Raw genomic sequence first — 22,695 nt, forward strand, 5'->3', positions numbered from 1 at the left:
AGGTGGATGTCAATTTAAACAGTACTGGCCACATTGATTTCCTCCTTGGCAAGGGAAATTCCTAAGGGTAATCAAGGATTTGTGTGATTGTCTTAGGCCTTCAGTTTGTTAGGCATTATTTAAGCTCACCAATCAAGTTTCTGTTTGGAAATAGTACACATATGCACATAAACATATACATGACTAATGCTTCTGCATTGCCCAGGGAAAAATCTAATCATATACATACATGCTCCAGACCCCAAGGAAAGAAATGTTGATTTGACAGTAGCACTTGTAATCTCTTCCTGAGATCACAAAAGATATAAGTTTATAAAACTAGAAAATTTTCATCTATTTTAACTTATTCTCTACTATGTAAGTCTGGAATGGAGACTAAAAAAAAATTCTCTCAATGAACTCATGAACTTGTTAGTCATCTGAAAGATTTTGTGAGTTATATTTCAGCAGTGTTTAGGATGAGTGAGTAGGTTACTGCATTATTTGATTGGATTTGGGAACAAGAATAGCTTAAGTCTGTGTTGACTCTACACACCCAAATAACTAAATTTAGTGTATGGGTGGTGGTGATGATATAAGAATTAAATTTTAAGTAATAGAAATGTGAAAAGTGAGAATTAGAATTGAAATTTTCACATGGATTGGTTGAAAAGCACTCATTTCATCTGATGTAGAACTATCTGCGCTGGGCTTCTGAGTATGTTTTTCCATTTTGAGATTTAGATATAGGTAATTTAAGGTCATTGGCTTCTTTGCTTAGCGCATTTTGTAAAAGATATATTAATGTACAATTTTCAGAGGCCTTGGCAATAAGGGTTAAATTGCAAATTCTTTTATTTCATGATTAGCTACTACCTCCCTACCCCTCTCTCTCCCACCCTGCCCTCTCTTCCTTCATTTCTTCTATTGATCCTAGGGCCTTATACATACTAGGCAAGCACTCAACCACTGAGCTATGTCCCCAGCCTAAGGTGTCCATTTAGAGATGACACATTCTTTAGAAGTGACTGAAGATGTACTTTCTTGCCAGTTTATGTTCTTTTTTTTTTTTCCCCTTTCAGTTTCTTGCCCTTTCGGTCTCTTTCTCTCTGTTACACACACACCATGGAACAATGAATGAGTCATGTTCTCTATCAAACTGTCATGCAGTTGGAGTAGAAGTGAGGAAATTTGTCATGAGTGTTTCATTATAAAGTGACTTCATCCCTGTCTGATAAACAGAGCCTTTCAGGATGACATGATAGCACAGGTTGTTACTCTATAACCGAAATATGATCACTGTATTTTTACAGCATTGCTTTTTCACAAGGTCTTTAAAAATGAGACTTCTCCTTCATATTAGGGATATTTTTTCCCTCTGTGTTAAGAGGCAGAAGGAGGTGTTTAACTGTTTGAAGGCCCATCTTTATTTGATACTGTATCACAAGAGAATCTAGATGGTGAAAAAATGTAGCCACCTTGGTAATGACAGTGAGAAATAGGTTAACCCCAGGCTAGTTCCAAGGAAGGAAAAGACAGCTAAAGAAAATTACTATAATAAACACCTTCCTCTATTCTTTGGCAAGAGGAGATGATGGGGGGGCAGGGGACCAGGTGGACAAGGCACATTGATCAATGAGATGACAATGTGAGCACCATCAGCCAAGTATTAATTACCTTTTCATCTAGTTCCTTCCTTCGGACCCTGCTGACTGAATTCTCTCCTAGGTAAAGATGTTCCTCAAGATAAAACCAGTGTGAGGAAGAGAGATCAGCCAAGCAGTGTGGACAGAGTGAAGACACAGAAACAAGAGGCCAGGAAGTGATGGGGAATTAATTCAGAACAGACGATAGAAAAGTCAGATGCGAAAGGACTGTTCCGAGGGACTTTGGCGGTGGCACATTATTTGTCGGGATGTTACCATTTGCTGTTTGGAGTGGAGGGCTCTGGTTAATTGATGGCAAATGCTTCTGTGACAGGCTGGACAACACTAGTACTTCTCGGCACTAAACTCGGAGGAATGTTGATGAGTTGAATTAGTACCATGGTTGAGAGTCGGTGTGTCAGCTCACACCTTTGAGGCTGCTTAACAGATGTGTTTCCAAGCCCCCAAGCAACATCTTTGTGTTACTGTCACTTGTCAAATCCGGCTCACTCACACATACTAGCAATGACGGTACCTGGTTGTGTTCCTCAAGCCTTTGAAGCAAACAAGAAGGCAGCAAAGAAAACTGGCTGAATTTTAACATCACAGGGGTTCCATAAACTATACCAACTTTCAAAAACGTGAATCTGTACCACAGAAATGCTCCTTTTCTGAGACATATGGCATATGGTGCCATTTGAGATTTCTAAAGAAAGGACTTATCAATAGAGGCTATTGCATTTCAGTTGTTTTAACAGTGAATAAAACATTTAAGTGAATGCAAAGGAGATTAAGGATTACCTAGGCTTAAATTACGTAATAGCATGTTCAAGAAATCAAACTTTCAAGTTCACAAATTAAATGGTTTGGCATGCTATTGAATCCCAGTGATAAAGCCTTGCCAGTGCGTGTCAGTACAGCTTTTTAACAAATAATGAGAGGCAGTGTGGTGAGAGAGCCTTTGTCACATCTTAGAGCTACCTGATATCAAAGAGTTGAATTTCATTTTTGTCTGTGACCGGATGTGTGACCTTGGGTACTGACTTACTCATCTACACTTTGGAATATTAATACCACCCTTGCATCATATTAATATCAACTTTAAGTAAGAGGTTCATTTACAACACTTTGCCTGGCATACAAGAAGCATCCAGAAGGAATTGCTCTTTTTTTTTTAAGCAATCAAATACAACATAGAAGCCAAGAACCAAGTTTCATACCATACAATGAATAAAAAGCCAGTCTTTAAAACCTATCCATCGTTCTGATTTCCATGGGAAAATTAGGACTTCTTTATTTAAAAAAAAAAAAAAGACCTTAAATAATCAAATGAATACAAAGCTGGTGGAGGAATTTATAGTTTTAACACTAACAATTAAAAGTGGAAGCAAAAGAAAGAAAATTATTTACCCAAGATCACCACTCCAAGTGTTCTTTGTGCCTTAGGCAGAAATGACATCCCCTTCCTTCAGAGTGCAGGTGGTAGATTCCAGCCCCTGTCTGTGGTTTTTCAACTTAAGAAGCTGTAAATTTTATAGCTCTGCACCCTGCGGTCAAAAGCTGCTGAGTGTTGTGTCTGAACTCAGGTGGTTCGTGTGTTAAAGGTAGACATTAAACAGTTCTATTGAGGACCTGGAAGCATTTAAAGAGTTTTCTTGCCAGCTGTAAATTAGAGACCCAATGCCAGTTGGCTGGAAAGTTCCCTGGACTAAGTCCAGTTAAGTAGACTGAATCACTGGCGGTCTTTCCAAATCTGTACGTTTAACAGCTTGGCTATACAACCTGACATGCAGCGTGGGGCTGCGCACAAGTGGCATTATCGTGATGCTGTGACATGATGGCAAGCATGTGGTGCTGCTAGGACCTGGGGGTGGGGAATTGCATTCTCCAGTGGTGCTGAGAAAAGCAACTGACTGCTCTGGACAAGGCCGCTGAAAAGGTTTTAACAGAAATACGAGTGATGGTTATTATCATTTTCAAATTACATCTTGTCTAAGATACATTCTCCAGCATTCGTAGAGGAAGTTAGACTCTTAGCTTTGTGGGTGTGTGCATATCTTTCCATGGTCCTCCTGGTTTACAATGGAAGAGGACGCCTGTGATGGTCACCAGCATCTTAACACAAAACTCTGGCTTTTGTAGTTACTTAGACGTAAACAGGTCAGCAAATTGGTGGCTAGCATGTTCACCTATAAAGACAGGCTAGAGTCACTAGAGCAAAGGGTCATTTGGAATTTGAAAACTTTTAAAACTGAGCCAGTTGGGAAAGTCCTGGGTTGTAAGTTTGGGCAGAGCTGGCCGTGGGACTGACCAAGTTACAGTGGACCTCATGCTCAGAAGGACCTATTTTTGATTCCATGCTGTGCTAAACTCTTAATTAGATTTTAAATAAGAGGCCTAGAGTTTTCATTTTGTACTGGGCCCATGAGTGACATACTCATTCTTGAGGCTGGTATTTATTTATTTATTAGAATTCAGTCTTTTTAAGAGCAGGAGAGACCCACAGAGATTCTATTGACTGTTTTCAACAGAGGAACAAACTGTTGACAAGCACCAAACAGTAAGATGAAAGATAACTGCTGTATGTTCTGTTCTTGGTTACGTTCCTCCTTAATATAGAATAAAGGGACGTGAGCATCTTATTTATTTCTGAGAAGCAAATAATATAGTGTAATAATTTACATGTACTCATCTTTCATCTGTTTGACCTTGATTCCTATTTGTTTAAGTTTGTAGTTTCTTTAAGAAGCCTTTATGGGCTGTTAAAATAAATACTTTTGGGGGGATTAAAGGTGGTACTTTGGTTTAAACTCAGGGCCTTGCGCTTGCTAGGCAGGCACTGTACCGCTTGAGCCACTCCTCCAGCCCTTGGTGCTTTGGTTATTTTTGAGATAGTGTCTTTTTTTTTTTTTTTCATTTTTCTTTTATTATTCATATGTGCATACAAGGCTTGGTTTATTTCTCCCCCCTGCCCCCACCCCCTCCCTTACCACCCACTCCACCCCCTCCCGCTCCCCCCCCTCAATATGAGATAGTGTCTTGTGCCTTTGGAAACTCTCCTGAGCTCAACCTCCTGCGAAACTGGGATAACTGGCATGTGCCACCATACCCAGGTATTGGTCGACATGGGGTCTCGTGAACTTTGGGCTTGGGCTGTCCAGGAACCGTGATCTTCCCTATCCGTACCCAGTGTAGCTAGGATTACAGGTGTAAGCCACTTGCACCTGGCAAAATAAATTCTCAACTCAGCTTGCTACTGGTTTATACAGATGTCTTTCAGACTACAGGATCACAGAACTCTGCATGTGGATTGATAGCTACAGAAACATTAAAGCCAAGCATCTGGGCATTTGGCTTTATAAAGTTGGGGTGCCTTTATTCATTTATGCATTCACTGAATGCATCAATTTGTTCAACAAATGAACATAAACAATATGCTGTACACAACACTATCGGTAAAACTGTAATAGAGGACTGGGGAGTGGCTCAAGTGGTAGAGTACCTGCATGGCAAGCACAAGGCCCCAAGTTCAAACCCCAGTACCACCAAACAGCAGCAACAAAACTGTAAGAGAGCACAGACATACACCCATATGCATATCCAGCTACTCTGGCCTTTGTGAGTTACTAATTTAATATTACATGTTCCTGTGAACATTTACAGTAAAGTGAATTCTTTCTCTTCTTGCTTTGGCTCAATAACATAAATTTCTTGTGACCTTGATAATATGAAATAGGTTAGTTTCATATTAGAAACTATTAGAACTGTTAGAAGCTATTGCTTCTAAATATTTCATTCAGTGCTGTTCTTTTAGCTCAAGTATTTCACTTTCTCAGGATTTCATCATCTCATTCTAATTATGGGGAGAGGGAGGGGACTAGAAGGCCTCAAAGAAAATGTAGCACGTTTTTGTTGGTTTGGGTTCTTAGCTCAGGTCACCATCAAGATACTTCGTTAGTCAAGCTAGGTATAGTATCACACACCCATAATCCCAGTACTGGGGAGACTGAGGCAGGAAAATCATGAGTATGAGGCCAGCCTGAGCTATGCAGTGAGACTCTATCTCAAAAAATGAAACAACATTTTGTCAATTAAATGATAGCTACCAAACTGTTTAAGGTGGTCCTATGATTTTTAGATAGTCATGTGATACTTTTTTTTCCCCCTTTCATAGAAGGATTTGATTTCCCCTGCCAGGCTCTACAGCATTTGATTTTTAACCTATGAAGTAACTGTCACTGAATTATTTTTACACGTGGACCTGTGTTGTCTTCTCCCCTGGAGGATATCACTTCTGTCCTCCCTAGAGTGCTGTCTTCAGTGCCCTTGCCATGGAAATCAGAAGAGAGATGACAGTAGCACAGGTCAGGGCAGTGGCAGAAACAAAGAGGTAATAAGATACGCGATATACTAAAAAGATACCCCATTTCCTGGCCTACTAAATGTGATTGTGAGAGAAAGAGAAGAATCCAGGGCAGCGCCAACATTCTGGCTTGGCCTGGACAATGAGAAGGATGGGCTGTCATTTCATGTGTGGAGAAGGCTGAAGGAAGGAGGAAAAGCCTTTCTGGGCACAGGGAAGAACATGACAAGTTTAATATTGGGCTTGAATATGCCTTTTTAACATTCAAGTACTGATGTCGAGTAGGCAACTGAATAAGTGAATGTGGTGATTAGAGACTAGTAGCTGTTAGCCACACGTGGTTCAGTTTAAGTTATTTAGGTTTGAGGTCACTTTGACATTGAATAGATAGGAAATGGGGATTCAGCAAAAGAGATAGGAATGAGGGTCAGTTACACTGGACAAGAAACAGAGGAGTTCTGATGTCAAATAGAGGAAGTGAGCAGCTATAGCCAGTGCTGGTGACTGGTTGAAGAAGACGACCCTCTACTAACTGTGTTTGACAAGGTGAAGAGCACCTTGGTGGGGAGCAGCAGCTGGTTGACATGGGTCATGGACCAATGAGGAAACACAGAAACGAAGAGTAAGAGAAGCTCTTTGGGGATTTTTTGTTATGAAGGACAAGAGAGAAATGGGGCATGAGTTAGAGGGATATATAGAATCAAGATAACTTTTGTTCTTAAGATGAGAGATATGTTTTGATGCTGATGGAAATGGTCAATTAAATAAAACAGGGAAATCTGAGTAAGGCTCAGGAGACAGGGGGCAATGTTAGTAGTGGGATCCTGAAGGAGGTGAGGGAATATGGAATCCAGCACATAATGAGGGACAGGTTTTAGACAGAAGCCAGAGTGGGACATCCTGGAAATGGAAGAGGCGGAGTCTATGGATACCAGATGTGGAGGCAGCTTTGACAATGGCATAGGGAGCAAGTCTCTTCCTGTTGATAGCATTGATAATCTTTTATGGTTGGCTTGAGTGGAGGATGGGGGAAAACTGATACCTTGATTGCTTTTTATTAGTAGTGAGGACACTTTTATCTTCACTCTAATACTTCTTTTAATGTGTCTTGCTCTTCACAGCAATATTTTTAAATGCTTTGCAGTGAAACCATGAGCCATGTATGGCTTAGGCTCTCAGCATATCTAGAAAGTGAAATAGAACGTAGTGTGACTGACCATTGAGAATTTGTTCAGCCACTCTTAAGTCACCAGAACATAAGTCTTTGAAGCTTAATAGGCAAGAACTAACATTCTCTTAAATTTTCTTTGCATTTTTGTTGAAGATCCACTCCCCTATACCGTGGAAAGTAGGATTTAGTTAGAATAGGGAGAATGGGCTACTGCTGGAAAGTGGAGATAAGCAAATAAATTTCTTTCTGTATAGCACTTGCACCTGACTTTGCTACGGTTGTGTACACGTGTGAAGTGACTGCCCTGTAGTGTGACGTCATCCTGCCCCAAAGGCCTTCCCTCACTATAACTCCTAAGCATTTCACCCATCTTTATAACACACATGTAAATGTGGCACTCTGCATTCTTTTCTACAAAATCTCTGTGTTTCTGTTGCACAGAGAAAATGCTCACCAAAAGTGTTAATTTAAGATATTGCTTAATCAGTAGAAAAAATTAAGTTAAACTATCAATAAGCATCAGATTATCTTCTGAATGCAAAACCCTTCTCACCATTCCGGTTTGATCGTGAAGAAAACTTAATACCACATGAAAAAGTTAAGTGAAGGACTGCAGAAGTGGCAAAAAGAACAGCACAATATTTATTCAAAATATGTGAATGTTATGTTCAACCGAACATGTGATTCCAAGAACAGCCATGTGGCTTAGCTGAAAAAATAGGAAAAGCAAAGGCCAGAAAGATCCTCAAATTTAAGACCCCTAGGATTTTGATTCTGAAAAGGTTTTCATTGGCAACTGATGAGAATTAGATATTTGTTCATTTTAGTAGTTCTGCATGTTGGGTTTGTGTTTTGGTTTAGCTTTGGAGGATGTAGGGAGAACACAGACACATCTATTTACATTTTTGTTGGTTTGGGGAATCATGAAACGTTTGTTGCACTGCAAAATGATGTCCCTATCATGGAATCTTAAGAGTTAGATGTAGCCAGGTGCAGGGATGCACATTTGTAATCTCAGCTACTGGGGAGGCAGAGATCAGTAGGACTGTAGTTTGAGGCCAAAAAGTTTGCTAAATTCCATCTCAATCAACAAGCCTTTCACTGTCGCTCATTTCTATAATCCTAACTATGTGAGAAGCATAGGTAGGAGGATCACAGTCCAAGGTTGGTCCCAGATAGGGTTTTCCAGATAGGGTTGACAAAAAAAAAAGGGGGGGGGGGCCCTAAGGTCTCAAGTGCTAGAGTGCCTGCCTTAGCAAGCACAAGGCCCTGAGTTCAAACCCCAGTACTGCAAATATAAATAATTAAGAGTTAGATGTAATATTCATGGAGACATTTAAGCTAATAACAAAGGGTAAAGCCATCCTAAAAAGTAGTCTGGTACAGTGGAGGTCCTTGAACAGCTGCCACCTACCCAACTTTAATTGAGGTGGGATCCCACCAGACAGAGATGGAGCCAGGGGTTCCTATTTTTAACTGGCAATGAGTGCCCAGTTCTGGTGGTGAAAAATTTTCCAGAAGACTCATGGAGTGGGAGAAAACCAGTTATTTATAGTCATGCTTTGGGCTTGAAAGTTTTTTTTTTTTAATAGTTAAGAGAGCATCCAGAAGGGTGGTTTACCCACGTCTAAAACAAGGTGGCATAGTGCGTTGTCTAAGCACATTTGTTAGAGGTTTTCTTTAAACTCATTTCCTGGTTACTTGTGTGATCTCACACACCTCCTCATTTTTTTCAATGAATAGGCAGCTGTCATAGAGAGTTGTTGCAGGAATGTTTTCAGGTAAGGCACAGAAAAGGCCCAGCAGAATTCTGACACTGGGGACATGCCCAGTAAATGCTCACTGCTATCCCAGGAGTTCAATCTTACAAGATTAGATTTATCTAGAGTCCTGACCTTTTCAAGGTAAAATCCATCCTAATACATATATATATATTGCCAAGCCCTGATTCCAACTACATTTCTTTCTCTTATTTGCCCACCTAGGCAAGTTAATAGACACATTGCCTGTTGGCAAATTTTCTGGGGAAATTGTATTGAAAACCTGTGTGGATCGTAGAGTTGATGACTATGCTTTGGGGGTACCTTCTTGTGTGCTCAGATTCTACTCACACTTAGAGAGCTTACAAGTTGTGGCCCAGGATATACCATAAGACTAGATATGAACAGACTCTGTTTCAACTATGAGCTTTGGCAGTGCTGTGTGTGTGTGTGTGTGTGTGTGTGTGTGTGTGTGTGTGTGTGTGTGTGAGAGAGAGAGAGAGAGAGAGAGAGAGAGAGAGAGAGAGACTGACCATGTTAGGCTTTCAAATTCAAGTTCAGGTTCAGAGCCAGCAATAGAACATTCCTTCACTTTAATTTCAATATTTGCTTTATTGATGGCTATACCCAGAGTTGAGAATTATATGCTTATGGTGAATCTCAAATTATATATTTTTTTTCTTTAGCATCTATCTAAACCATAGTTTTGATCCTATGAAGATAAACACTCTAAAGTGTCACAGGAAGACTTTAAATCAACACAAAACAGACATGGGAACAGTGAAGTAAACTGACTTTAAGATCAAGATGACATGAAAATATCTTTGAAACGTATAGCCAGATTTCTGGAATTCCAGAGTCTGACCTGTATCGTAATCTCTAATTCTTATCTCACACTGTCCAGATTCTGATGCAAGGCAAAAATCCAGGGATAGCTTGGAAGTATGCACTTCCCAAAGTCATGAATGGAACTCAGCCAGCCACAAAAAGACACCACCATGCCTGGACCACAGTGCAGTCGGACTGCTCCGTCTCCTGTGGTGGAGGTAGGTGACTTCCCAATTCATCTTCCAAGTCTCTCTTTTTAAAACAGGTTCTTCCATTCCAGGTATCTTTAGCAGTGTGTGGCTCAAAGAAGACACAAGAGAACTGCCTTTCATAGAGACCTTAACTGTAGAAAGAAATGATTGCACCGTTTGAGTATGAAAGGAAGCAGTTCTCTCAGTGCTTAATTCAACTACAGCCAAGGCTCAAAAGTTACACTCCTGAGACTTATGGGAGAAACATAAACTACACTTACAAGAATATAAGTTCTCTCTATGAGAGTTCATGCCATATGTTATATCTCTCTATGTACATGTAGGAAGACAGACAGTTAACTTTCAGATTGTGGTCCAGTTTCTTCCAATGCTTACTTTTCTATGTTTTAAACCTTCCACTGGAACATACAGAAAGTAGGGTGAAGATGAGAGAACACATAGCAAGCAAATTTAAGATGTTAATCTGAAAGATGGAGATTGTGCCATAACTCCCCTCAGGGGTAGGGTCTGCAGTCTCCTCTGTAGTGAAATGAGTTAAATCTGAAAGCTAACCTTTTGAAGAAAGGACGGCCACCATCCACTTAGTGACTAGAAGGCAGGCATTTTACTTAGATGTTAGAAATATCACATGTTTTTAGATAAGTCAATCATCGTGACACTTGTCCCTTTGAGAGGATGAAAACTCATAAATAGGTTCCTATAACCAAAACTTGAAGATTAGCCACCTACTTCCTATTGTTTAGATACCTGGTAACTTAGGTTTTCCTGCTGAGCCCATCTTACTGAGCAAAATGAGGCCTTTTAGAATCAGGACCAGAGCCAAGATAGAGCAGTGAAATTCTTATGTCTGTAAGGCCTATCTTCAGGAGTCTATGGTAATTAACAAAACAAGGAAATACTTTTCAAACACACACACATATAATAATTAAAAGATCATACATTTTTATTAATAAATATTTTAAAGGCAATATTCTGTAAAGAAGAATAACTCCCCTCCCATAATTCCTTAATTAACAGTAGCCAATGTTAACACTTTGGTCTGTGTCGTTCTGTTCTTTTCTATGACTGTATAAACACCCGAGTGTTTGACAGTCTCAGACGCACGCCATGACTATCACTTTGTGTGTTTTACAGACACCGTGCTACAGAGCTTCACACGCAGCTCGTTTTGGCTTAGTCTCAGGATGTGAGTGGTTTCTCAAATATCAAATGTGCTTTCAGAACATTTCCAGTCGCTTCTTGTTATTCTAGGGAGAGTGCCGTGCCTAGGGAAAGAGAAAGATTTGATGCATTTTCCATTTGCAGGTAGTAAACTAGACAAAACAAGGAGGCAGGACGGGTATGCTGTGGAATCCCATCCCCCTTGTCTTGACCTAGAAACCTCTTCCCTCCACTTACAGCCACCGAGTATCCTGAGTGCATGTGAATAAGTTCTATGGAAATAAGCCGTTAACTTTGGGGAATCTCAGTGGTTTTGATCTGTGTCTCCTGAAAGCAAACCTACTTGAACCTGTGGAGTTGGACTCACTGCTAATCATTATTGCAGGAGTGATTTTTTTTTTATCATTTCTCAGAATCCTTGTAAGGAGAGGTGCCATGTAAATAAAATCAAACACCATTCAAAGAGAAGGCAGCATTTCCTACTTGAAGAGGTAAAAAATAGTTATTCACAAAAAAAGGTCCATGCCTCTGATAGGAATTCCTGAAATGAATGCTGAAAACCAGGCAGTGGGATGCCACACAAACAAACAAATAAATTAAACCAAGTCCCAGCTGGTAGGTACGGATCTTATTCAGGGGTGTCAACTGGTTGCCTCTATGTGCACCCCTCTCTTATGGAAGTATGGCATGCTTCATGGCAAAGTGGAATCTTGGAATTTCCATATATAATTCACTAGTGGTTTTCTATGCAGAACATTTTCTCTTAACATGTGCAAAATGAGTTAAAGCTTGCAGAGGGGCTTTCTGTTAGTCACCCTGTTTTCAAAAAGTTGTATTTATCACTTTATGGTACTAGAATCTACATGGAAAACTAAGAATCTACGTATATTAAAGTTATTAAAAATACAAATCTATTATCCTAGAGATATATGGAATTCAAATTAGTTGCATTTGAATCCAAAGGAAGTATTCCCACAAAACATTTGGATTCCAGAATGCTGGTAAATCCCAAACTAAACCTGGAAACAAAACTGGATGATTATCTGTAATTTTTACTTTGCCTCTTCTGCTGTCTTATCAGGTTACATAAGCATAAAGGCCATTTGCTTACGAGACCAAAACACTCAAGTCAATTCTTCATTCTGCAACCTAAGAACCAAGCCAACAACGGAACCCAAAACATGCAATGCTTTCTCCTGCCCAGCTTAGTAAGTCACCTGGAAATGGCTTTCTGTTTGTATTTGAACTTGAATACCTTTGCTATTGGGTGACATAAGAGAATCCCACTGTCAGTATTTCTGATTAGTAGTGATTTAAAAGTAGATGCAATTCCTAAAAGAAAAAAAAATGTTCTGAGTTCAATTATGTGACCTAAAAATATGAATTTTATTAGACCCTCACTTTGGCTAGGGAATGTAGTGGTATCTCTGTTTTATTAATTTGGTAGCACTGGAGTTTGAACCCAGGGCCTCTAGGCAGAACCCAGACTTGTTAGGTAGATGCTCTCTCTACCACTTCAGCCTTGTCTCCTGCTCTCTTTTCTTGCTTTAGTTATTTGTTTGGATATAGTCTTGCAGTTTTGCCAGAGAATAACCTCAGACTATGATCCTCTTACCTGTGCCTCTTGTGTAGCTGGGATTATAGTAATGAGCCACCAGTCCCAGCTCATTTGTTGACATTGGGTCTTACTAACTTTTGTTTTTGCCTTGGCTAGCTTTCATGATTCTCCTAATCTCCACCTTGAGTACCTGGGATTACAGGTGTGAATCACCATGCCTGGTCTTCCTGTTTTGTTTTTTTTAACTTCTGAATGCAGACTCCTCTTCCCAGAACTGAATCAAACAGATATTTAAATAGCACATGATCCTATATTAGGTAAATTCACATGTGATTGTATGTTTAACTTTTATATAAGTCATCCAAGAATTTAAGAATCATATTATGTAGACCATGAAACCCCAGTGCAAATTACACAGTAGCAAGAGGCAAAATAACAAGAGGTAAAAGCCAAGTGGTGGCTCCCCACTGATGATGGTCCCTATGGGGAGCTCAGTGGGTTTGTTCTTGGATTGGGTTTACCCACACCATTGTTTGAACACTAATATTAGATAATTTTCCCAGCCAACTGGTTCTTTTCTTATGTGATTTATCTTCTGCCAAATGTATTTATATAAATGGACAGTTTCTTCTAAAGCAGGGGCACATTTGCCAATGTTTCAGATCATCTTAAGAAGCTTTCAGTTTGTGGCAAGGCAGTCATATTACACAATCACGCACACACACTTTTTCTTGTAACTAAAAATGCATTTGCTGTAATTGCTTGGGGTTTCAAGCACTCCCTTATGCCCAATTGTCAACCCAGTTTTTCTCTTAGCCTCTGGAACCAGCTGTATCATGAACACAAAGAGGAGAAATGAAGAGTGGGGAATCTGTGGATTTTATTCTTTTGTTAAGAAATATCCTGTCAGCTTTAAGACGTGTTTAATCAAAAGTATTCTTGACCCTGTGGACCATTCTCTTTAGGTGGTAGTAGGGATGGTATGCTTGCGTGTGTGTGTGTTTATGAGCATGTGTAGGGATAATTAGCATATACTTGATTGTCAAGCTGGTAGATTCTCACTTTAAGATTCCTTCCCATCATTGGTTATTCCAGCCACCCAAAGGAGGTGGTTCACTTATGTGTACATCCATGTAAGGGAGCATACCAAGGTCATGTTCAACACCTAGAACGCCCGTGATGAGTTCATGTAGAAATGATATTATTCTGTGAAGACCAAATGTGGTATTTGAAGCAGATCAGCCCCTTGCAGGCAGTGCAGAGGAATGGTGGTGACATGGGCAGGTTCTTCTGTCCCCTTCCTTTTTTCTCTACCCTAATTACTTATGTGTCAGTATTTTCTCCTAGAATAATGGGACCTTCCATGGACTGTTCTTCCCCTGGGATAAACTAGAAAGGTATCTCCAGCTTCATAGACTGCTAAAACTATAAAGAAAAAGGAACTTCTCTGAGCTGTTACTTTCATATGTAATAACCATGCCTAAGAACTAGCTGATACCTGGAGCTTTGGAGGTGAATAGCATGTGGTTCCTGCCATCAATGAGCCACAGTCAAGTGGAAGTGATGAATTTGTGTACAAATAATTGAGATGCTGATCAATATACTTTAAATATTATATATGAAAAAGCAGTAAGGGATGAAACGGACAGCGTGGGGTCCAGGCTCTGAACAGGTGTGGATGGGTTGAGGCTAGGTGGAAAATTAGCCTGGGATTCCAATGCAGAAGACTGTGCATCATCCTTTTAAGACACGTACAGACTCACCATGTTTGTCATGTGAAGAAACTTGAATTTGCTAGAAAAAGATCATTGTACAGGCAAATATTGACACTATAACTTCATAATGTTTTCTTTATATCTTATTATGACACAAATAATTCTATAAATATGAGAAATTATTCTGTTATCATTTTCCTTTGACTAAATAGAATAGTATGGATTGTGTAGTGCTTTTAAGAGCACACATAATCCTAGAACCCAAGAGCTCAATTCTCTGAACTAAAAGTTTTAAGTTTTACATGTCAGGCTTGTGGGGGGAAAATTAAAGAAAAAAAGTGTAAGGGTAGGGAAGGTAACGGAATTGCAAAGGTTTAACAAAAACATTTTTAGTCTTACTGGTTTGGCTTTATTTTCCAAAATGATATCTAGAATATTTGTAATCCAAGATCAATTTTAAGACATTGCTGCTGTGACTCAAATGTGTAACAGTCATATGTGGCATATCCTTTTAAATCATGCAATTTCAATTAACCAAAAGCAGGTTTTTAAAAAAATTTTTATTCATTTATTCACATGTGCATACATTTTTGGACCCTTTCTCCCCCCCTACCCCATGTCCCCTCCCTCTCCCCTCCAGCTCCCCCTCGCTTCCAGGCAGAACCTGTTCTGCCCTTATCTCTAATTTTGTTGAAGAGAAGACATAAGCAATAATAAGAAAGACAAAGTGTTTTAACAGTTTCCACTGAATAGCATTCAAATAGATACCTCACTGTAGGTAGCTGTGAAAAAAAATGGTCTGGCAATCTTTAAAAAAAAATAACATGAGGTTTGGTGTCTAATCCATCAGTGAATTTAAAGACAAGAAAAGTAGTTGGGGAACTGTCCACTTAGAAATGTCCTTGGTGAGGCCGCCTGTGACTGTAGCCCCTCTCCTGTGCAGAGACCTGCCCCATCAACCACTCTTCCATGAGCCTCCTTACTGTTCTTTGTGTTTATCCAGATTGCGGCACTTTCCAGGAAGGGCTATCATTGTTTACATACCCCCCTTTCACTGTGTTGAAGGCTTCTTCGTGAAAAGAATGCAGCCTCCCTCATTTTGCAACCCCCCCTTGCCTAGGAAAGTTCCTGACACACAGTTCAGATCCCAGTAAATCTGACTGAATCGCCTGCTCAGATATTAACATGGCATGTACTTCTTCCCATGCATACGGCAGCAATACAGTTAACCTAGAACTATGTGCTGACTAAATCTGCTTCCCACTCTGAAAGAGAACGATTAGTATGACCTGCCCTGGTTGATTATAAAATAGATCTAAAGCTTTCATTCGGGGGTTAATCTTTCACAGTAACTGCTTTAGAAGTGACAATATAGCATCATGTCTACATTGAAAGTAATCTGGTTTTTCTCTGAAAGCTGGATGCCAGGTGAATGGAGCGTGTGCAGCAAGTCGTGTGCTGGGGGCCAGCAGAGCCGAAAGATCCAGTGTGTGCAGAAGAAGCCCTTCCAAAAGGAAGGGGCAGTGGTGCATTCCCTCTGCCCAGTGAGCACACCCACTCAGGTTCAAGTGTGCAACAGCCATCCCTGTCCTCCAGAGTGGAGTCTTGGGCCCTGGTCACAGGTAAACTGCAGGTGTCTTTGCATACCAAGAGTCTCTCAGCTGTTTACAATTGAACAAGAGCCACATGGAAGTTGACTTGGGTGGTGCTGGGGAATGTGCACTGTAGCGTGTTTTTAGTGATTCTTCTGCAACCTCAAGTCTTGTGACCCCCTTTCTTAGTGCTTCAGAAATTAGTGTGGTGAGCCTAGAAAGGGATTGGGATGTATTCCTGACTACTGAATTCTCCAGAGCAAATGGAAAGACAGAAATGCAGAGAAAGGACATTCAACTTTTGTCTCAGTGGCAAAGAGGTGGAGTTACAAAAAATATATACAGAGAAGAGCTGGGCATTGGGCTTGAACGTGTCACAAATTCCCAATAAAGTTGGATGAGGCATAAGACTACCCGTCATTCTCAACTCAGAAATTCTCTCTAAAGCGAGGTTCTCTGCTGGGGGTGGGCTTGCCCCTGGGAGATACTTTTTGTCACAACGTGGAGGGGGATGGGGCAACCGGCATCCAGGGCACAGAGGTGAATATCCTGCAATGCACAGGTCAGCTCCCTGAATGAATAGGAGAGTCCCATGGTCACCAAAACCCACACAGGAGATCAGCAAACCTCTGCTAAACTGTCAATGGCCAGCAAAGTCAGGAGAAGGACCTCTCAAAATAGTAGTTTTATCACCTGGCTGAGGAAGCTAGGCAGCAGCATCTGCCATACTTTCAAGTTCATTCTGTTCTAGAGGGTATGGAGAGCATTGCTCCATCCCAGTATTAATTAGGGGAATAAGAGGCCAGGAGAGGGAAAAAATGTCTTTGAGCCTGCCTAGGGGTTCTGTCAAATAAGATGCTATATTCATTTATACCACGGGGTAGGTAGATAGAAGTAATATGTTGAATCTGTTCTCTTCCTTTGCGAATTATAATTCCCCATTGCAAAGAATTAGAAGGACTGTTTTAGCCAAATATGTATGATGGGCACAGACCAAAGGAAGTGAGGACTGGTATGTTTCAAAGGAACCTTCTGAAAGAGCTTCAGTTCATTGAGTTTAGGACAAATTTCATAGAAAAATTTTGGGTGGATTGCTAAAATCAGATGTCTTTTTGAGAAATTTTTTGTGACGAATGTGAAAGAGAGCCTTCAAAATATATTATCGCAACCTGTGACTCCTGGAATCATAATTGAACAAATAACTATCCAGAAATTATATGTGAAACAGTAATGATACATTTAGCACTTCATTCCCACGACTGGGCATCAGAATCACTGTCTGCTCCTCTCTGTTACTTTGCAGCGGTGTGATTGATACTGGTCAAAATGCCTAGGTTCTTTGGTTTTCAAATACCTCTGTGAAATGGAATGATAGCATTTATTTCCTGAGGATGGTGGAGGGTTGTAAGATGCAGACTGTAGTACTTGATGTCACATGGAAGGTATTAATTGTTCCTTGATGACATCATTGACATTTCCCTTAAGAGGGCAAAGAGTAAGAATTACCTTGGGTCTTCTGAACACATAGAGCTGTGCTCTAGCTCATACCGGTATTGACCACATTTCACTTGGTCCTGCTGAAAGGAAAACAAGACTGTGAAAGACCAAGAGAGTGACACATTCTTCAAGGACAAACCCAAGCCAAAGTCTTTTAAGTGACCTTGTTAAGTTGTGACTTTCCTCTGGAGGCAAGTGTTTGCTACCTTGTCTATTTCACATAATTCTTGTGAAAGGAAAGAATAAAATTGCTCATCGTGGAGATTTTTATTATGCACTTTTATTCAGAAATGTTTGATGTATGCTTATGTCCTCTCCCCAATAAGATCTGAATTCTTTGAGTCTGTTTCTAGGACTATCAGTTGCTACTGCACACAGTCAGGATGCCTCCATAATTCTCCTCGCTGGAGACGCAGTAATCCTTTTTAACCAAGCACCCGGGATCGGTGGACTGGCTGTGTCTCATTTCTCTACTCTTTACAATGGATACTGAGAAGACTTCTGCCCCATTATGAGCACAACTCCTCTTCATAGCTGGGGCTACCCACCAGGTTCTGGCCATTCAGAGGTTGAAGAGAAGGCTAAGCATAGATGGGTGGAGTTCTCCTGCTGCCTTTACTGGAAATTTTGCTCAAACGCTTAAAAAAAATTTGTGAACATTTCACTAATATGGTGTCAGCATGTACCTAGATGATAGTTAACTAAATTAGCATGTAAATGGCATTTTTGTCTTTAAGTGTTCCAAGACATGTGGACGAGGAGTGAGGAGGCGTGAGCTCCTGTGCAAAAACTCTGCTGCAGAGACGCTCCCTGAGAGCCTGTGCACCAGCAGCCTCAGACCTGAGGTTCAAGAAGGATGTGTGCTAGGACGATGTCCCAAAAACAACAGGCTAGAGTGGGTCGCCTCTTCGTGGAGCGAGGTACAAGTTTTGATGCATGGCTCTTCATTTTTAATGCTCAGCTCCCTTTCCCCTCTCCTGACTCATTAGGCTCCTTTCTGTTGCACAGTAAAATACCTACTCATGGCTGGTTCTTTCCCTCTGTTGCTTCACCAAAAGATGATAGAGCACCCATAAAGTGCCATGGGCAAAGTCTGGCAGGTGGGGAAGAGGTCAAGGTTGACTCATCTTGGGAAGAATTTGCTTGGTATTTTACTCTCCACGGAGCCTGAAGGGTGAGCAAGAATCTCACAGTGCAGTTGGGGGAGGCTGTCCCTGACCGAGAATTGCACACCCTGTGAAGCCAGGACGTGCGATGGAAACTTTCATACCCTCGGATCACGATGCCTGGGGTAGCAGAGTAGGAATGGACCCTCTGAATGTCGAGAAGCCGAGAAGCAAGTGAAATCTTACATGAACAAGTACAACTTTAGATGGAGGGAACCGGTACGAAGGAGGCAAGTCCAGAGACAGGCAGGTGCTCGGGTGGCTAGTACAGGAATGGAGAGAAACCCTCTCTCTGAGAGCCTAAAGAGGCCACTTGGCACCTTCAGGTATGGAGGTAAGAGAGAGGGGAGAGGCCTGCTGGATCTCTGCCTTGGGAAACTAGGTTGAATCCACACACAAACATGAGAAAACATGCTGAGCTGGAAGTATACGATGGTGACAATGATGTCTCTGCTCTTGAGGAATATAGAGTCTGGTGAGGAAGGTAGAAGCTCAGAAGAAAAATATCAAAGAACAGGAATGGTGAGACCCGATAAGGGAAAGACTTCTTCCCTGATCTGTGCCATCACAGCCCTTCTATTCTGTCTAAATGATGCGTATAGGCCCATAACATAAATGGGATATGGTAATGTGTCTCCTATTTTTGACCCAATGGCTAAAGGGTTTGAAATCAGCCATTAGTGTTTCCTATGGGTGTGACTTTGGGCTAGCCCTACTTTCCTCATCTTCACAATGGAGCTAAGAATTTTACCTCCTGTGTAGAGTTGTAATCGTGAAGCTCAACGTCATCTTTATTGAATATAATATTTACCCTGATAACAATTTTGTTTGCTTATGAAGGCCCATACATTATAATGCTGTGTAAAGTTCTATAAAAACATGTTTTCTCCTCAGTCTCATCAGCCTCCACCCTTCTTTTTTTCCCAGCATGAGGTTATGTCTCAGCCAAGGGAGAGATAGAATAGAAAGGAAATTAATTAAGAAGATGAAAATTTAGAATGGTTCTTTCACTTCTGCTGTCTCTTAACCCTTACCTTCCCTTGCCTGAAAATCCTACCTGCTAAGGAAGACCTCAGGTAGACCTGGACGATGAGAGTTCCTGCTCTCATCATTATGTTGATCCTGTTGCTCTCTTGGAGTCTGTCTCACAGCCACTTGAACTGCAGCCTGCCATGTTTCTAGTGAGCTCTTTGACCTTGGGAAAGTCTTTCTGGCCTTTGGTTCCCTTACCTGTAGCATGAGAGACTGGACTCTTATGTCCTTAAGGATGTGTGCTTGAAATTAGGTGAAGCACATCCACTCAGAATTGACTGAGGACCTCTGCACTCTTACACCTCCTTTCTTGGCTCCAGTGTTCTACAACCTGTGGTTTGGGTGTGAGGAAGAGAGGCATGAAATGCAGTGAGAAGACCTTGCAGGGAAAACTGGTAACTTTCCCAGAACGAAGATGCCGCAATATTAAGAAACCAAACCTGAACTTGGAAGAAACTTGCAACCTAAGGGCTTGTCCAGTGTCCAACATGGCAGCTGGATGGTATTCATCACCATGGCAACAGGTGGGTACCCCACAGATTAGGAGGCTGATGTTCAAGTGAAATAAAAAAAAAGGGGCGGGGGAGGCAGCTTATCAACCATTGCTATTAGTTCACAGGCAGTGATCCAAATATAAAAAAACCAAGAATAACTTGTGTTTTTTAGTGTGATTCTGTGCAGGTTCTTTAAATCTTAGTTTTCACATCTAGAAGTATGCAATAATAACATCTGGTAGAGCTGCTTTTTCTCTTTGTATGAGTTATGAGTAAATGAAGTAATGAATGTAAAACCTCTAGTACCAGGCCTGTAACATTCTGCTTCCAATCTCTATTCGTTTGGCTCATAGATCATGTTTCTGAATACTATAATCATAGCTAACATTTGCCAAACTATTTCTGTGTACTCTTGCTTTGCATAAATTATCTACTCTCTAATTTCATCCTTCGGACAACTCTCTTACTTAGCATTATTGTCCCTATTTTGTGGGTGAGACAGATATGTACAGAGTAGTTGGTAATTGAGCCAAGTCTACCTGACTTTTAAACTTATTTGAGGCACCCTTTTTCTAAGAAAACTTGGGTGAAACTTTGGTCACATTAGTCTGGTTTTTAAGGGTTAAGACAAGCAGGTGAAGCTTATCCTGAGAGAACACTGGGATATTCGTACCACAGATGTTGCATGGCTCCTCAAAAGACTCACTGTGGTGGAGGGGAGCTGCTCCCTTTACCATTACACCTGAGGGTAGGTGGGGGGATATATGAGCACAAATGTGTGTCACCCCAATTTACTTTGTCCTCTAAAATGCCAGGCCATATACTCCAAAATGAAGCCTTCTTCTGTCTACCGTAGACTAAGGAAAAAAATTAAAAATTCAAAACAACACTGATCCATTTAAAGAGCTGTTCTTTTCCCTGATAACATTTCCTTATTCTTCCAAAATAGCTTTACATCAACTTTTCTTATGTCTAACTGGAAAACATAAGTGCCTTTTTTTTACTCATTTTTTAATTGGACAGTGAGATCACTGACTTTTAGAAAGCACCAAACCCTCTGTTCTAGCTCAGTGTTTGGCTAGGTACCAGAGTGGCATGGTTTATCATTTCTTTTTCCAGCTTCATTTTGAACTGTCCTTACCTACTATACATCACTACAGCAATTAAATACTGGGTTCCATTCATTTCTTTACTTATGAAACCTTTCTTCTTTGTGACTCAAGTGGAAGGCACACATTCTTGGGCTAGACAACATTTACCTAAGACCTTTCTAAACAGGTCATATATTAAGAATGAATGTGTGTGCCTATGCTAGACTCTAGACAATCTGTTTCAGAGCAGGCACCTTGAGAATGTCATGAACATGAAGATTCCTTCTTTTTGATGTCACCAACCTCAGCAAGGACACCAGCCAACTGAGTGTTTCTGACTTTCTTTCCTCTGCAGTGCACAGTCACCTGTGGGGGAGGGGTCCAGACACGATCCGTCCATTGTGTCCAGCAAGGCCGGCCTTCCTCCAGTTGTCTGCTCCATCAGAAGCCTCCAGTACTCCGAGCCTGTAACACAAACTTTTGTCCAGCTCCTGAAAAGAGAGGTAAAGGACCCCAGGCTCCACTTATTTTTCAGGAGCTCTCTATACTTGATTGTGCTCCTTGTATATCACACAGTTCTAGGGCATGCTGTTCACGTCAGAGTCCATGTGACTGGTACTCCCTTGGCTGGTATACAATGAACCTCTGGGGCAGTTACTGTCAAACTGATTTTGTTTGCAAGGGCTGAAGGGAACAGTTAATGCCCTAAGCCTCTTTAGCCATTAATTCTGACTTTGAAAGTGATCAAGGGTCTTCTTACAATCCCTGTCTTTTAAAATTAAATATTTGTTAAACATGAAAACATAAGCACCATGTGCCAGAGATTATGCTAAGCAGCAGGAGTCCAAGAGTAAATAAGAACTTCTTTGAGGAGACAGAAATTACAGTAAATTACCATGAATGTGTATTGTCCTAGTCCTATACCTTACTTGTTTTCTTACAGCAACTTCAAGTGAAATGTACTGGGTGGTGAAGGGGAGTTTAATTATAAGAGTGAACTATACCATGCTTTACAAGTCCAACTCATTTTAAAGTAATCTGACAAATATCAGAAAGTATTTTTCACCCCGATCAGATTTCCTTGTGCTAAAGAATCACTTTCCAGTACACAATGATTAGGTTTTCTTTTTTTTTAAAATCAATGACAGCATGTCCAAGACTGTCCAATCTCTTACCCTACTTTTTTCAGCTTGTGGTGAATCATATTCAGGACTGTTACTTACTTGTTGTCCCGTTGTCACCACTCCCCATCTCTACATCCACGCAATCTGAGGCTTGCAAAGCCAAGAAACTTAGTCATGTAGCAGTTGCTAACAGCCAGATCATCTGTAGTCAGTAGTGGAATTTTACATGTAACATCCTCCCAGAGCCTTTCCTCCTGTCTGCCCTGCTGTCAGACCACCAGCAACCAACACATGTACGAAGGTCAG

At 40.8% G+C, this 22,695-nt stretch overlaps 1 protein-coding gene across 2 annotated transcripts in view; it reads left to right on the forward strand.

The window, feature by feature from the left end:
- The window catches only part of Adamts18 (ADAM metallopeptidase with thrombospondin type 1 motif 18), a 135,431-nt gene that overhangs the window by 107,112 nt on the left and 5,624 nt on the right, over positions 1-22,695 (forward strand). The window contains exons 17-22 of one of the 2 annotated variants that reach the window (XM_020162447.2): positions 9,824-9,965; positions 12,202-12,328; positions 15,811-16,015; positions 18,220-18,402; positions 20,001-20,204; positions 21,621-21,768. In XM_020162447.2, the coding sequence (XP_020018036.2) occupies positions 9,824-9,965; positions 12,202-12,328; positions 15,811-16,015; positions 18,220-18,402; positions 20,001-20,204; positions 21,621-21,768 (1,009 nt within the window). The other variant, XM_074055616.1, reaches the window with a different exon arrangement.

This window comes from Castor canadensis, chromosome 15 (genome assembly GCF_047511655.1).
Source record: "Castor canadensis chromosome 15, mCasCan1.hap1v2, whole genome shotgun sequence".
NCBI lineage: Eukaryota > Metazoa > Chordata > Mammalia > Rodentia > Castoridae > Castor > Castor canadensis.